This window comes from Episyrphus balteatus, chromosome 1 (assembly GCF_945859705.1).
Source record: "Episyrphus balteatus chromosome 1, idEpiBalt1.1, whole genome shotgun sequence".
Taxonomy (NCBI): domain Eukaryota; kingdom Metazoa; phylum Arthropoda; class Insecta; order Diptera; family Syrphidae; genus Episyrphus; species Episyrphus balteatus.
The window spans coordinates 15,804,215-15,821,889 of record NC_079134.1 but is presented as its reverse complement, the minus strand read 5'-3'; the positions used below and the strand labels follow the sequence as shown (position 1 = coordinate 15,821,889).

General features: G+C 27.9%; 1 protein-coding gene across 2 annotated transcripts; it reads left to right on the top strand.

The window, feature by feature from the left end:
- The first annotated feature begins 7,200 nt into the window (after positions 1-7,200).
- On the top strand, positions 7,201-16,786 carry LOC129917008 (sodium-dependent proline transporter-like). Of its 2 annotated transcripts, none has more exons than XM_055997312.1 (10): positions 7,201-7,546; positions 10,543-10,674; positions 10,723-10,886; positions 10,954-11,021; positions 11,095-11,224; positions 11,283-11,610; positions 11,671-11,822; positions 11,873-12,001; positions 12,053-12,259; positions 12,319-12,634. In XM_055997312.1, the coding sequence occupies exons 2-10, from the start codon at positions 10,587-10,589 to the stop codon at positions 12,601-12,603; spliced, it is 1,551 nt and encodes a 516-aa protein (XP_055853287.1). In that variant the 5' UTR covers positions 7,201-7,546; positions 10,543-10,586; the 3' UTR covers positions 12,604-12,634. The 2 variants fall into 2 exon arrangements, with proteins under 2 accessions (XP_055853287.1, XP_055853295.1); XM_055997320.1 differs by lacking the exons at positions 11,873-12,001; positions 12,053-12,259; positions 12,319-12,634 and adding exons at positions 15,999-16,127; positions 16,183-16,389; positions 16,452-16,786 and having other exon boundaries at positions 7,218-7,546.
- Positions 16,787-17,675: the final 889 nt, after the last annotated feature.

The window sequence follows — 17,675 nt, the reverse complement described above, 5'->3', positions numbered from 1 at the left end:
TTAATGGAATTCGCATGTCTCAATATCGTATTGTTGTGAGGTGGTACCTGTGCTATTGTTTGCTTCAATCATCTCAAAGGATTTTAATTTAATGCTTTGTATAAGAATGATTTGGGCGACCTTAATTCCAACAATTAATATGTTATATGTACCTCAGATCCTGTCGCAAATTTATTTTTATTGGCATATTTTTTATGGAAAACAAAAACTTATTTATTGTCTTTTTCACAAGGTTAAGAAAAACTAAAATTTTTTAAGACTTTTATAATAATTTGCAAAAACGTAAGAAATTATTATAACGCAAAAGCAGAAAATCCCATTAAGGACTGTCAGTTAGCCCCAGTAACTCTTTCGGACACAAACGAATGCTGTTTGAAACACAAATTTTCTCTCAAGCACCAAAATTTCATACTGTAATTTAATATTCCGAACAGTCTAGCTAAACAAAAGCAAAACTAAAAACAATTCTTTATTCCATCCACACATTTTAAGACGTAACCCTTTTTTACATCAGAACATTCTGATCAGAACTTGTAAATTTCTACTTGAATCCTTCCCCCTAAAGTAACTCTCCAAGGTTCAAGCTGCATTTTAAAAATATGAAATTGAAATAAAATACACGACAAAGGAATAACAAAGAATTATTTTTTTTTTTAAATCGTTAGTGGCGTTAAAAAAAATTATTTTTTATCCACACAAATCTAGAAGCATTTTTTAAATAAAAGTTAATATGCCACTTTTATTAAAAAAAACTTATAAACATTTAAAACCAAAAAAAAATTAAAAAAAAAATATCTTTTAAAAAAGAATGTATTTTTTTTTTAACATACATTCATTGGAATCATGTTAGTCGTTGACCAGAAATCCAAAAAACAGTGGTGTGGCAGGTGCTGTTTAACGGCTCAAACATATGTTTTCGTTTTTTATTTCTTATACGACAATATACGCCGCCTTTGAAACAAATTAGCTTTTCTATTTTGGTTATATTTTAGTTTTAACATTTAAAATAAAATTTGAATTTTCCCTCTAGAAAATAACCCAAAACTCTTTATTCCCTAGCTCGTAGTAAGTCGCTTCAGCGGTTTGTTATTTTATTTTAAAGATGTTTTTTTGTAAAGTGTAACTAATGAAGTTCTTTGATGAGAAATTAGAACCTATTTAATGGTGAAATAGAATAAAAAATGGTATATAGAGATAATTTTTTGTACACTACGGCGTATACGTACTTTTTATTATTGTATACATACATATTTTTTTTATAATATTTTTTTTTTTCAAATTAATCCACGGATCCTAGTACCAAGATGGTCAGAAAAATTAGTTAATGAATTTTCATTATTGGTATCTACACCCTTTGGTTCAAAGTCTCCCGAAATCTCACTATTTAATTTGTTTAACCCTGATTTAAAGTGCATCAGTAGGATAGGAGATACCTGTGGTATAACCGTTTTCTTCATTTTTTACTTTCTCCTAAATAACGAATCAGTTGTCAACAAAAAAAATTTAAGAAGCGTTTGACTGTAATATTAAAATTTTCAAACATTTATAAAAATATATTTTTGGATTTTTTGACGTGATAACGTCTTATGAATCGATGAACAATGACAACCAACACAAAAAAGTGACTCCATTTTCTCCCGTTCCACTCTCGCACTTTCGCAATGCGGCAAAAAATTTCAATTCAAAATTAAAAAAAAAAAAAACTATTAGAGATACAAAAATCTTCTATAGCTTATTTGAAAGATAATAACCTAAAGCTTAATCCAAATGAAGGATTATTAAAAATTCCGTCATTTAATAGGGTAAACAGGGGTAAAACTTAAAGATGAAATTTGGGCTAAAATCTAAACGCGAAGTTGTTGAGAGTTGATTTTTTTCGCTATAGATAGATGAGACTAATTTAAGAATAACTGCATTTAAGAAAAAATTCTAAAAAAAAGTGAAACTAAGCTATAACGTTTTGTTTGAACGTTAAACACGTGTTGGGGCTATGACAAAATGATGATTTTTGGTAGGAATTTTTTTTTTGACAATTCTAAAGGTGCCAGGTGAAAGATGAGGGAAAAAAATTAGGCGTCTAATACGAATTTTTTTCCAACACTCTGCGTTTCGAAATATGAATTTTTGAAAAACACCTCAAGTAGCACACTTGTGTATAAATTGGTGTAAATTCATTAATTTTGGTGTAAAATTGAGAAAATTGAAAAAATATGGTGTATTTCTCAAAATTAGTGGTATAAAAATTATACCACTGTCTTTTCTGTACAAAATTTCAACATTTTTTTAAGATTCCGTGCAAAAAATACACCGATTTTCAGTTGTTTTTATAATATACCATTAATGGTGCATAAAATTATTTGATTCTGAAATCAACCAAAACGGTTTATTTTGTACACTCTGTTTGGTGTAGGAAGCACACCCTGTGGACATAAAATTCACCAAAATGCATATGTGGGAGACGCCATATTTTTCAATGGACGCCATTTAAAAATAGAAGACAGCGATTAATTATTTTATTAAAATAGTATATTTATCGACCTAATAGTCCCGCATTCTTAGTTTTTTAGATTCATTATAAAAAAACTTTTCTTAAAAAAATGTAAAACAACACAAAAATTATAATTTTTGAAAAATGGATTCTTAAAATCGAAAAAAAAAATCATTAATTCACTGACATTTTTGAGGCGCTCGATTTTTAGAGGGGGTAGCATCTAAAATTAGTAGATAGAATGTGTTTCGTTTTAAAATTTGGCAAACAAAATCATATTTAACCATTGGTTTCTTATGGCAATATTATGAAAGTGAATAAAAATTCATTTTCATTTATTTCATAAGAAATGGTGTGAATTAGAATTCATCAAACTGTTTGAGATAAAAAATAAACTTTGGTTCAAATTTTAAATCAGAATAATTTAAATGGTGTATTTTATCCATAGATTTATTGTGTATTTTTCAATTTCAAAGGGATAATTTTCACCAAAAACAGATCATTTAATATACCACTAGTGCCATTTATACACCAAAATCGGTATATTTTTTTAACCACCGGAGTTTATTTTATACGAGAAAATGGTGTATTTTTTATATTCAAAATGCATATCACGAAAGTGCAAAAAATACACCAAATATTTTGGTGTATCTTAGACTTTTGTGCTACTTGAGACCTTGTTTTTTAGGGTTTTTTTTTGGGTAGTTTTTGATTTTTAGTTTTTTTTTTGAGCGTTCAAAAAATATCAAACTTATAGGACATGTATGTTTTGGCCTTATGCATACATGTGCAAAAAATTGGAATCGTTTAATGAGTTTTGACTGAATAACGGAAGAAACCAGTTTTAAAAAACACACGTGTTTTGACCGTTTTAACCTATTTTCATCGTTTTTTATTTTTTTTTTTTTCTTTGATAGATACAGGAATAAAGTATATTCAATAATGATAGACCATGACCACGACTAAATGTGAGCGAAGTTTCAATCATAGGTTATAACAGGTTATAACTTTTGACTAATAGTCCAAGAGCTAGTGGCACATTTGACTAAGGTAGCTCTTTTAAGGCTAAAAATTCTTACAGTGGTTATTTTTAGCACGCTAAGTAAAAAAATCTTGGTCTGGCAGGCCACAGCGGTGCACATCATATATATATATGACCTTGAAAGTGTAAAAAAAATTAAAAAAAAAAAGTTGCTCTTTTAAGGCTGAAATTTTTATAGAATTTAGTTTACCCATCGAGAAGATAAAAAAAAAAATTGCCAGACTTTTTTGAGGTGCACAAGTGCCTGCCAGACCAACTTAAAGGTGCGCATTTTACATGCATTATACGAAACTTTATTCTGTAAAGTCGAAATTTATATATGTGTTTGTCTAAGCGATTTCAAGAGGAACTGTGCAATTACAGCCGGTTCTGGCCAATATAAGTCCTAGTTAGGTGAGTGGAAAGATGCAACTTTCTAAAAAATGACTTAAAATCAAAAAAAAAATATTTAAAAACAACGGCAACACTTACAGGTATGAGAGATACTTTTTTTAAAAGCTTAAGTTGTACACTTAATTCTAAATTTTAAATCAAAGTATTTAAATCAATCGTTTTTAAAATAACCAATTTTAAAGTCGAATTTAGGGAAAAAAAAAACTTAAAAAAAAACATTGAGTAATAAAATTAACAAGACTGTGAATTAAGACCAACATTGAGTGATACAGAACGTTGCTCTAATGAATTTCCTATCAAACACTGAAAACTATATGTCTCTACGACTTCTAGTTTTTGAGAAAATTGAAAAATAAGAAAATATGAAAAAAATATTAAAAAAATATTAAAAATATAAATAAAAAAATAAAAATCTGATACAAAAATGGTTTTCTAAGAAAAAATTTTTCAATTTTCTCAAAAACTAGAAGTCGTAGAGACATATAGTTTTCAGTGTTTGATAGGAAATTCATTAGAGCAACGTTCTGTATCACTCAATGTTGGTCTTAATTCACAGTCTTGACAATTTTATTACTCAATGTTTTTTTTTAAGTTTTTTTTTTCCCTAAATTCGACTTTAAAATTGGTTATTTTAAAAACGATTGATTTAAATACTTTGATTTAAAATTTAGAATTAAGTGTACAACTTAAGCTTTTAAAAAAAGTATCTCTCATACCTGTAAGTGTTGCCGTTGTTTTTAAATATTTTTTTTTTGATTTTAAGTCATTTTTTAGAAAGTTGCATCTTTCCACTCACCTAACTAGGACTTATATTGGCCAGAACCGGCTGTAATTGCACAGTTCCTCTTGAAATCGCTTAGACAAACACATATATAAATTTCGACTTTACAGAATAAAGTTTCGTATAATGCATGTAAAATGCGCACCTTTAAGTTGGTCTGGCAGGCACTTGTGCACCTCAAAAAAGTCTGGCAATTTTTTTTTTTATCTTCTCGATGGGTAAACTAAATTCTATAAAAATTTCAGCCTTAAAAGAGCAACTTTTTTTTTTTAATTTTTTTTACACTTTCAAGGTCATATATATATATGATGTGCACCGCTGTGGCCTGCCAGACCAAGATTTTTTTACTTAGCGTGCTAAAAATAACCACTGTAAGAATTTTTAGCCTTAAAAGAGCTACCTTAGTCAAATGTGCCACTGGCTCTCCTACTATAAGAGCAGATAGAAATTTTATCAAACTTGTATGAGCATCCGGATACAATTACCTTTCATTTGGTATATCACACATAACGGAAGACGAACTACAAGCTACACAATGTTAAATCAAGAAACTTGGGAAAAACCTCAAAACACCAGTGCAGATCTATTGCCCCCCGAACAGCCACTAGTGTGGGAAGTACCGTAATCTCAGTCCGGAAATTCGACATGGTTGACTTTAAAAAATTCTAACTTCTCTTGTAGGCATCTTTGAAATGAGATTGATACATCATTTGAAAGGTGAAATAATAAGCTTTCACCTGGTATAAGATTGTTTTTAGGTTGTCAAACAAAAAAATTGATTCCATAGCTTGAGAACATAAAAATAAATGTTTTTTTTTGCTTTTTTTAATGAAATTTGATCGAGTTAAAAAAATTCTATCTCTTTTTGTAGATGTCTCATAGACCTGATTGATATATTTATTTTGAGCTTAGACAATGAGGTTTGGTATAAAATTTTTTATAGGTTGTTAGGGGAAAAAATGGAATTAATGACGTGAGAAGATAAAAATTCATGTTTTTTTTTGCTTTTTTTGATGAAAATGAATATTTTCAATAAATTATTTTTATACTTTCTGCGCATTGTAAAAATTAAAAAATGGTTTTATTCTTAAGAAGAAATACTTGGCTTTAAAATTGCATAATTTTTTTTTGTAAGCTTTTAAAATAAAAAAATTATATGATGAGAAAATAAAAAAAAGGTATTTTTTTTTAGCTTTTTCTTGTAAATTATGATTGTTTGAAATAAATAAACTCTTAAATTGGCTCATTTTAAACAAAAGCACACACGTGATAACACGTCAGAAAACTGACGACGTTATCACGTAAAATCATGGTCCGTAAACCGGCTTTACAGACAACCTCTTTTTTTTTTTAATATGTACCGATTTAATTTTTGTTTTAAAAAATCAATTTATTAAATAATAATTATTTAAATTTAAATTAATTAAATAAATAATTATTAAATAATAATTATTTAAATTATTTAAAGAGCAAACTAAATTTAAAAAATTTAGTTTGCTCTTACTATTTTCAAAATAAAATTCTCTGGCATAGAATATTATTAAATGGCATACTTTGTTTGGAGATCTAAACTGTTCAAAATAATGTTTTTGCAATTTCAAAGAAAAGTTTTTATTTATTACAATTATTTTTTTTTTTTTTATAATCTTTTTATAATAATTTTTCTTGCAATCAACGCTTTAACATCTTAGGTAACTTTTAATTTAAGAGCAAGTATGAACGACCCAGTGGTGTACTTGTTTTATTTTCTTGAAATTGCTTTTTAAAAAATTGTCAAAATCAAAAATCTTAAACCAAATTCTTGAATCCAAAGAAATAAGAGAATATCAAAAACAAATTATTTTTAATGTTTTAAGCTATGAAAGAATAAATTTTGAAAAACAAAATTCTAAGTTTAATCGAAACCAACAAGCACTCAACAATACACTAGATTATTGATTTTTTTCCGTTCACCTTTCGTGTTATTAGCTTAAGACCAAAATCAGCGGGAAAAAGGCTCAAAAATGTGAATTAGATAATTTTTGAAAAGCAACATTCATTCTGAAAAAAAAAAAAAATTATTATAAAATAGGGTAATGTATAATTTGAGCCCAACTAGATAATTGTTTTGATTTATCTTTTTTTAGTATATATTTTTGGACCTCTTTTTTTAATTCGTTCTTTAAATAAAAAATAAAAATTAATTGTTATGTTTAATGAACTTGAATACATCAAAACCCATACCGACTGTTCGGCGAGACAAAAATATAAAAATTTTTTTTTTATAATAACCGAAACATCATTATAAATTGTGTCTGTTGTACCTACTACTTTAGTACCGCATCGCATCCAACCCACATGTTCTATGTATTTTTATGAAGAGTAAAAGTCAGTGAATGAGATTACGGATACGACATTATTATTGCAATGTGTTATTAAATTAGTTTCAAACAGATTTTTTTTTTTAATAATTCTCTCACACAAGGTTAAGTTTATGATAAATTTTTGGTACCGAGAAACAAATTAGGTCTCGGATGTACGCTCAGTACCTACCGCAGAGTTCATCAGTTTAATACTCGTAGAGTGAACAGTTTTGTGTTTTGCTATTTTCGTTCCGGTTAGATAGTTAAGATATTTGTGATTTTGTATCTATTTTTGACTCTTGCTGGTGAATTTTAATTAAGTGCGGGAGAAATTATGACGTACGAAAGTTCATATGACTCGGGATTGAAACCCTTTAATCATGACAAAGATCGAGGCAAATGGTCTTCATAGAAGGATTTTTTCTTTGCTTGTTTGGGTCATGCATTTAAGATTGATGCTATATTTATTTTGCCAGCTGTTGTCTTTCGGGAATTCGGAAGTAAGTCAGTTTGATTAGAAAATTTATGTATTAGATAAATTAAGGGGCGTTTTGGTTGACATTATAATATTATTTTAGACACCTACTTTTTAGATATTAGAAAACTAAATTGTGTGATAATAGAAATAAACTGTTTGTGGGTGTTTTGTTTTTATCTCTACCTATTGTTTTTTTTTTTTTTTTTTAATTTGGGCCACAAAAATGTGATCTAGGTGACGTTGGAAATTATTTATTACTTTTTTTATATTTTTATGAACTTTCGTAAAAACAATACGAAATTCGTTTGTACTCAAAACAAAATATTGCAATAAAAGTAATAGAGTCACCATAGTTCTCTCATTTTACCTACAAATTGGAACTAACAAGTTCGTTTACGAGTATGATTGAATGATTGTCAAACAAACAAATCAATGGAATGGAACATCACATTGTTTGGGAATTGTTCACACACTAAATAAATATTTGTCATTTTTTTTATTTCAACATGACGTGATTTTTTTATTTAATAGAATAACTATCTTGACAAATTATAAGCTTAAGTATTTGACGACATGTGTAATTATATTATTATTTTTATATAGAGTGTAGGGTAGATTAGGTTTGTTGCATTTATTGGAACGCATTATACCTACCAGTTAGGTTATTGATGTGTGGCATACGAAGGTAAATATTTTGTAAATACATAATTTCATATTTATGCATATTAAACGTTCAGAAAGGTTAAAAAACATGTGCTGGAACTCAGAATTTTGAAAAAAAAAATTGAGTAAAAAATATTAGGAGCTGTCTTTTTTAAGCGAAATTCGTAATAAATATAATTTTTTTTTTAAATGTTTTTAGAGTTCAGAAAAAAAAGGAGTTGAAATAAAAATTCTGCGGGGGTCTTTTTGAAAATTCTGTTTTTTCTAAATTCTGCTTTTCATGTATTACAAAATTCTGCAAAAAAATTGAAAAGTGTTTGAAAAATATTAAAAGCGCGCACTTTTTAACATTTTCCAAACCCTCATCAGTTTTTTGCAGAACTTTATAAAATCATTGACTCGAAAAATTTGCTAGTTATTTGATTATTTACTTTGCCATTTTTTACTTGCGTTATACATAGGTACTATAGGCAATTTAAGGGTTCGTAAATAAATCTAACTCGAGATAACAATCAGAGAAGATAGAGAATGCAAAAAAAAGTGAGCTACTGCTTAAACCACTGATGCGATTTGCCGTGATTCCCTAGAGGAGAAATTGAATATTTTTTTAGGACCAAAACTTACGGAACTTACCATATGACCAAATTGGAAAAGGTTGTTATCCTCAAAAACGACTCAAAGGGTTTTGATAAAAAAAATTACATACAAGTAAGATCGTACTTTTTAAATAAAAATAATAAAACGAGTGGGGTCGCACGTTCTTGCTCTTATGCTAAAAGTAACTCTAATATTAAAGCTTTATATTCAAGAAAATTAAGAAAAATTTAAAATTTTATATTTTCAAAAAATTTCATAAGTAGTGTAAAAAAATAAAATCTTTTTTTTTTTTTTAATTAACTAAACACCGTTTTAAATGATGTTTTACAAAATACCAAGTATACCATTTTTTGCTTGTAGAAAAAGTTTATTTTAGAACAAAATTTTCGAAAATCGTTAGAGCCGTTTTAAAAAAAAAATACTTTTTTATATATAAAAAAATTCTAACATTTTTCAAAAAAAAAAATTTGGTATGCCATTTTGGAGAAATAATTAATTTACATATAAAAACAAAATTTCAAAATTTTTCACCAACCCGTTTTCAAAAAATTGATTTTTCAAAAAAAAAATTTGAAATATTTTTTAAAAATCCAAAAATTCTTTTTTTAAAAATTTTCCAAATCATTAATATTACTTTTACCTGAACGCTTTTGAATAAAAAAAATTCATTGAAATCGGGTTAATTTTGTACGAATATTCAGAAACAAAAAAAAAAAACGTTCTATGACAGGTACCGTTAATAACGGCACAAAAATTATTTTTTTTATTTTAAAAGTTGGTTGTTATGTGTCATACTACAAACAAAACCGTTAGAGCCGTTTTTGAAAAAATTTACTTTTCTATATCCGTTATCATGGCAGGTACCATTAGTTTTGGTCATAACAACAAAATTTCAATTTCCCCTCTAGGGAATCACCAAAAACTGCTAACTACCAAGTTTGAAGATTCACTCGTTTAGGCATGTAGCTCGAGATATTTACAGACAGACAGACAGAATTGCCGGACCCACTTTTTTGGCATTCGCCATCATCGTAATGTCATGTAAAATTGTTATCTCGAGTTCGATTTTTTTTACGAATCCTAAACTTGACGTCTCCTGTCTAACTTTTTTGCGATAATTAATGTTTAAATAAATTCTCACCAGCGAAAAACAAATTTATATACATATGTATTTAAATTGAGAACATTTATTTATCGAGCCCAACATTTCTTTAATTATTATGAAAATCGACAATCCAATAGAGTTTTTTCTTAATCAAAATATTATAGGTTTTTTTTTTTAACATAAAAGAATTTATATTGCATTATTTGACACTTTGTATATTGAAATCAAAAATATCTTACTGATTACTGATTTTTTTCTATATAGGTAATTCCAGTAATAAATCGAATTATTTTTCCGGGTCACTGTGGCGTATGCGTAACTTTGTTTTTTAAAGAAAACCTCAAACAATTAATATAAAATTCCTATTTCTGAATAAATACTTGATTTTGTTTAAGAATTCTCTTTTGAAATTATTATGTTGTGGATGTGTATTGTGTAATAATAATACTAGTTGATCAAATTTTAAATCTCAAAAATAAGTGTGGTTGGCTGCAATTCTTACAATATTTTGTTTTGTAAATATTATTTGGAACAAACATTATCCACTATTAAAAAGATATACATAGAAAGCATGTGTAAATAAATACTATGTAAGCATTTTTTTGTATACCTAATTTAAGTTGTGGTTCATATTTTTTTTATTTTTCTTACAGTTTACGCTCTTATACCTCATTTCATAACATTAGCTCTAGTTGTAATGCCAATAATCTTCATGCAGTCATTTCTTGGTCAATTCTCCAGCACCGGATTTATTTCTGTATTCCGAATATCACCACTTTTTAAAGGTACATTTTTGAAAACAATGAAAATTATTTCTAAATAATTTCTTTCAGGAATCGGATACGTTTCATTGGCCTTAAACTTATTAACACTAACTTATTATAGCCTCTTTGGTGCTATTCCATTGTTGTATTTATTGTATTCTATAAGACCATCTATTCCATGGAGCTGTGAGTCATCTAAAGATTGGATGAAAATCAATGAAAATTATACGTCAGTATGTTAAATACATTTTGCATGGCTAAATTCAATAATGTTGGATAATTTGTTTTGAACGATTTCAGATTTGTGCTAAAAACTACACCATCTACGATTTTGACAGTGTACTTATTCCATCGGTCGAGTTTTTTAAGTGAATATTGTCTACCTATCGGAAAAGCTCCCAAAAAGCTCTAAAAACTATTTTTAAAATATATTTTTTTTAGAACACACATGAATACTTTAAAATTGAACGATAGAGAAAGTCCTGAAGGAAGTTTTTCTTGGACCCTGTTATTTTGTAACTTAATTATCTGGGGCATGGTAGCGGCAATTTTGATCAAGCCTATCGAATTGGTAAAAACTTTTAACACCATCTTATCAAGATTTGATTTTTTTTTAAATTTAAATATAGATTGGAAAATTCATACGTTACTCTTGTCTAACTGTTATTGGACTAATAACTATTTGTTTCCTTCGTTTTGCCTTTCTACCTGGAGCACTTTTGGGCCTAGAAGAATTTTTCCATATAGAAAAATTAAGTTATGCCGTCTATTGGCCAATTATGACTTGCATGGCTTACTCTAACCTTGGCCCTGGATGGGGTTCAATTTTAACAATGGCCAGCTATAATGACTTCAAGACGAACATTTTTAAGAACACTTGGGTTCTAGGATTAGCTCAAACATGTTTGATGTTGGGTTTGTCATTTTTATCAATATTCGTGAGAGATTTTATGCTTCGTATGTAACAAGTTTTTAAAATTTTTGTAGAAAAATTAAAATGTTTCTATTTTTTTTAAGAGGACGATCCAAATCGATTTTTTTATCGAAGTTCCGACGCTCAATGGATGGATTTTCTGATGATACCAACAGGATTGACATTTATTGAGGTGCCACATTTTTGGTCGTTACTATTTTTTGGATTTCTAATTTTAGGAAGTTTGAATCTTTTGGTAAGTTTTGTTGGTCTTTTTTTATATTTTTAACTTTTTTTTAAATTCAGATTGTGCAGTTGTTGTCTGTTTTGACATCCTTGTTTGATGAACACGAGATCTTGCGAGGTTATAGAAGAGAAGTTTGTCTATCTTTAGTCGGTTTTCTAGCCATTCCTTCAATATACTTTTGTTCGAATGTAAGTTAAGTAAAAGTTTTGTGTTTTTCTTATTAGCAGTTATTTTTTTAGCATGGAATAAAATTTTTTGAGTCTTTGATAACTTTTTCCGTCATGACTCAAATGGCTCTAAACTTACTTCTATTGATTGTTGTTCTTTGGATTTATGGAAGAGAAAGATTTCAGCGTGATTTACATTTTATGACTAGTCAGACATTATCGACGTGGATGATAAATATTGTGAGATACGTTGCACCTTTGTTTCTTGTGTTTGCATGGGTAATTTGAAACTTCAGTCGACAAATATCTAACAACATTTACTAACAAAATTTTTTTAGGTTCACGGATTAGCAGTATTTTTATTCATTCCTATGCAACAAAGTCGAACGTGGTTTATGTTTTTGGCCATATTTGTGATAAGTTTACTGCCTTGGTGTTTTATTCCAGGATATTGTGTATTTAAAATAATGCAAACAACTGGAATTCTGGGAGTACGATTGAGGCGTGGTATTAAACCAACGGATTGGTATCCGGTTGATCCGGTATATAGACAAAAGTATGAAGAAACTATTAATAATTCAGATATGTCTCATCAATTAGCAGTAGAGCCGGATGAGTTGTGATTTATTTACATAGCTTTAAGTTTTTTTTTATTAATAAAGAGATATAAAAAAAATAAAGAGATTTACTTAATTCTATGAACTTCTTAACAATCCTACACTTAGTTCATGGGAACCGAGCGAAACTCAAACCACTTAATTTGGTAGCTAAGCGTTTTGGGTCATTCCCTTGATTGACTTTTTTTTTAACCAAAAAATTAATGGTAGGTACTTGTCATTTACTAAAATGAAAAAGGTTTTTTAAACGATTTGAATTTTCAAAAAATACGTGGTCGAATAAGGTCCTACTTTTGAAACAAGAAAAATATTTTCTGAATTTTTTTTAATTTAAATGTTAGTCATAAGTATATTATTCATAATTTATTTATTTAATTTTCTATTAGTATTTAAGTAATTTTGTATACCTACCTTAATGTATTTTTTATAGATTTAAGTAGCTTGTACTAAGCTTGTAATAAAATTTAAAATAAAATGTAATGATACCTGAGTTGCTCGTAAACTATTAAACCGATTTCAAAGCAAATTTTTTTTACGAAAATGTTTTAGGTATTATCCTCGACTTTTAAATTAATTTAAATATTAAAAAATTTCAATAATCAAGTTGTTCAAGGTAGATTAATGAATTTTCTTGAAATTTTTTGCAACATTTAACATTATGAATTTAAAAATTTCTGCATACTAAATTTTGTTTTGATTTTTTTTTTGAAATTTTGAAATGTAAAATATCCAGTCCTGATTTAATTTTTTGTCAGAATAGATGGTACATATGACAACAGCTATACAAGGAATAGCACATGATAATTTTAGAAAAGAATTATTACTTGGATTTATGTTATTTAAGGAAAGGTAGACATTTTCATGGAGGGGAATATAAAAGGGTTGATTTTTTTTCGGATCTGGAAGAAAGGTTTTTGAAAAGCTTTAGTATTAGTTTTCGGAATGCTAAACTCTAGCGAAATCCACCATTTAAAAAAAAACTCGATTTTATATTTACTCGTATCTTTTCTAAACTAATATTTTGCAAGAAAAAAAATGTAATTTTATTGTTGTAGGAAATATAATAATAAAATTTTCTTTTTTGTATATAATAACTTTTCTTCTGTGCGTTCAATATTTTTGAGGTTACGAAACTTGTTTAATTGTTTATTAATTGTTTTTTTTTTTTTCTACACAAGACACGAAAAGGAGTTATATCATGTAAGTCGATAAAAACAACGAACTACATGATGTGCGTAGGTCTAAAATGCGCATAAACGTACAATGCAATGTTCTTTTTTTAACCCTCTGTCGACACACAGGTGCTCATTTGACACGACAAAAATAAAAAAATAACAACTTTTTAAAAAAAGTGGGTGCAAAAAAGTCTCTTTATAATGGTGATAATATATTTTTTGGAATTGTGAATATACAATATTCGAATTGCTCAGAAAATTCTACATACATTTCATATACGTATTCTCTATAAAATGTGAGACATAAAAAAGTTCTAGCGACATGAAAAAATAGAAGCCAAATTCGCAACCGTTTGCCTATCACGTCACAAAAAAGAGGCGTGCCTAAAGAGGGTTAATAAATATGCCCTTTAAATGTTGCGTTTCAAAAAAATGAGTATATAGTAACATTTTAGGAAGGGATTTCTTAAGACAGGAAGCAGCCTCTGAACGTTGAATCTATTATCTGTATATTAAAAAAAATATCCTATATTAAAAAATGGTATGCTTTTAGCGGCTCATATGGTTTGAAGTAAAAAAAAAAATATTTCTCAATTAGGCTTTTAAGTCTCTTACTTCATTTTAACCCGAATTTTCTTATTTGAATAGCATGAGGTTTTGATCCTTGAATAATACATTATTAATTCCAGCCACACTATTTTCAGCTAAAATTTTAAAGTTGGCTATATTACATAATTTACTTACTTATTTATTAGCAAACAAATATATATAAGAAATTATAAAACTTATTAATCGCCATTAGTCCTTACATAAATTTTTCATCATATCTTTTCTTCTTCTTACAGTTTACGCTCTAATTCCTCACTTCATAACATTAGCTTTAGTTGTAATGCCAATAATTTTCATGCAGTCATTTCTTGGTCAATTTTCCAGTACTGGATTCATTTCTGTATTTCGAATATCACCACTTTTTAAAGGTATGTATTTCATTACTAAAATTTTTATTGAAAGCAATATAATGGATTCCTTAAAATATATTTTTCAGGAATCGGATATGTTTCATTAGCTTTAAACTTATTAACACTAACTTACTATAGCATCTTTGGAGCTATACCATTATTATATTTATTATATTCAATAAGGCCATCTATTCCATGGAGTTGTGAAGCATCGAAAGATTGGATGAAAATCAATGAAAATCATACGTCAGTATGTAAAAAAGATTTTCTATGTGAAAAATTTGTATAATTTTATTTTCTTCATTTCAGATTTGTGCTACAAATTACACCATATACGATTATGATAGTGTACTTATTCCATCGGTGGAGTTTTTTAAGTTAGTATAATCTAGAAGAAGAATTGCGTTGTCAGAAAAAGACAGCAATAGGCTCAATTTTGGTATAAGCTTTAATTTTCCGACTAATTTTCAACAATTTATCTGTTTTAGAACGCACCTGAATACTTTGCATTTTTATGAAAATGAACTTCCCGAAGGAACATTTTCATGGACTCTTCTCTTTTGTAACTTAGTCATCTGGAGTATTGTAGGAGCAATTTTGATCAAGCCTACAGAACTGGTAAGAAATCTTTAACACCACTTTATGAAGTTCTAATACATTCGCTTTATCTTAAATTAAGATTGGAAAGTTAATACGTTACTCTTGTTTAACCGTACTTGGATTGATAACAATTTGCTTTCTTCGTTTCGCATTTCTACCTGGAGCATTTCTTGGACTTGAAGAATTTTTCCACCTAGAAAAATTAAGTTACATCACTTTTTGGCCAATTATGACTTGCATGACTTATTCTAGTCTCGGCCCTGGATGGGGTTCAATTTTAACAATGGCAAGCTATAATGAGTTCAAGACGAACATTTTTAAATTTACATGGATACTAAGCTTGGCTCAAGTCGGTTTGATGCTGGGTTTGTCATTTTTAACAATATTTGTGACGGATTTTATGCTTCGTACGTAATTTTTTTCAAGGGCTATAGGAAAGTTAAACAGTTTTTTTTTGTTTTTTAAGAGGATGATCCAACTCGATTTTTCTACCAACATAACGAAGCTCAATGGATGGATTTTCTGATGATACCAACAGGATTGACATTTATTGAGATGCCACATTTTTGGTCGTTACTATTTTTTGGATTTCTAATTTTGGGGAGTTTGAATCTTTTGGTAAGTTTTGTTGTTTTTTATATGATAATTCTAACTTGTTCGAATTCAGATTGTGCAGTTGTTGTCAGTTTTGACATCCCTGTTTGACGAACACGAGGTCCTTCGGGGTTATAGAAGAGAAGTTTGTTTGGGTCTAATCGGTGTTCTAGCCATTTCTTCCATATACTTCTGTTCAAATGTGAGTATAAAAATATTCTAATTAATACTTTGTTTATATTTGAAATCTTCAATAGCACGGAATAACCTTCTTTGAGGCTCTGATGACTTTTTCAATCATGACTCAAATGGTTCTAAATTTACTTCTATTGATTGTTGTTCTTTGGATTTATGGAAGGGAACGATTTCAGCGTGACTTACATTTCATGACGAATCAGGTGTTATCAACTTGGATGATAAATATTGTAAAATATGTTGCACCTTTGTTTCTAATCTTTGGATGGGTAATTTAATTTTTTACCAAAAAACATTTTTTTAATTTGTTAACACACTTTTTTTTTCAAAGTTATGTGGATTGGTAGTGTTTTCATTCATTTCATTCCATAGTCGAACTTGGCTTATGTTGATGGCCATACTTGTGATAAGTTTGTTGCCATGGTGTTTTATTCCTGGATATTGTATATTTAAAATAATGCAAACAACTGGAATTTTGGGAGTACGATTGAGACGTGGTATTAAGCCAAACGATTGGTATCCGGTGGATCCGGTGGATAGACAAAAGTATGAAGAGACTTTTAATAATTCAGATATGTCTCATCAATTGGCAATAGAGCCAGATGTATTGTAATTAATGTACCTACAGAATTTAATTTATTTTTTTTTTTCAATAAATACAATAGCTTAAAATGTTAAATTTTTTCTTGCAAGAATAATTTTTTGAAGATATTAATGTAAGTATTAGGATAGGTAGCTACAAAAATGAGTGATTTTAATCGTTCTGGATTTTCTAAATTTTTAATAATTTTTGGTCCAAAACATACATACATATGTATAAAGACTTTGATGCTGGAATTGTTTTTTTTAAATAAAAATAGCGTTTTTAACGGTACTTGAACCGTTTTCTTGTTTTCTGACTTTCTCATTATTCACTTCAATGATTTTATGTAGAAGAATCTAAAAAAAAAAATAATAAAATGTCAAAAAATTTTCAAAACCTTCAGTTTTGTATTTTTAAAATTATTTTCAATTTATTTTTGAAAAATTTATTTATTAAAAACGGGTTGATATTTTTTTTTTAAATTTTGTTTTTATGTGTCGAATAAAAATTTCTTCAGAATAGTATACGAATTCATTTTTTGGAATAATTTGAAAATTTTTATTTAAAAAAAAAACTAATTTAATAAAAAAAAAATAATTTAAATAAAAAACGGTTTTCGAAAAAAAATTTAAAAATTTGTATACTCAGTTTGAAGATAAAAACAATTCAAAGCGGGTGGTATCTTGGGTAGGCAAAGGCGTAGGACAGTTTAATACATATCGATATCAGTGTCAGTGACCCCTGACAGCATAAGTCGACTTATGTATGTTCAAATTGAGTTAACGATGCAATTTTACTAACTATACTTTAAACGATGTATATTTTGTTAAACTATTGTATAGTTAAATATTATTTATTAAATAAAACGTGACCTAAATTCGGCTTTTTGTCTAAAATGAGTTGAATTGAAATTAAATGAATTTTTAAAAAAGAAAAAACTTTTGCAAAAATAAAAAAAATATTTTAAATCGT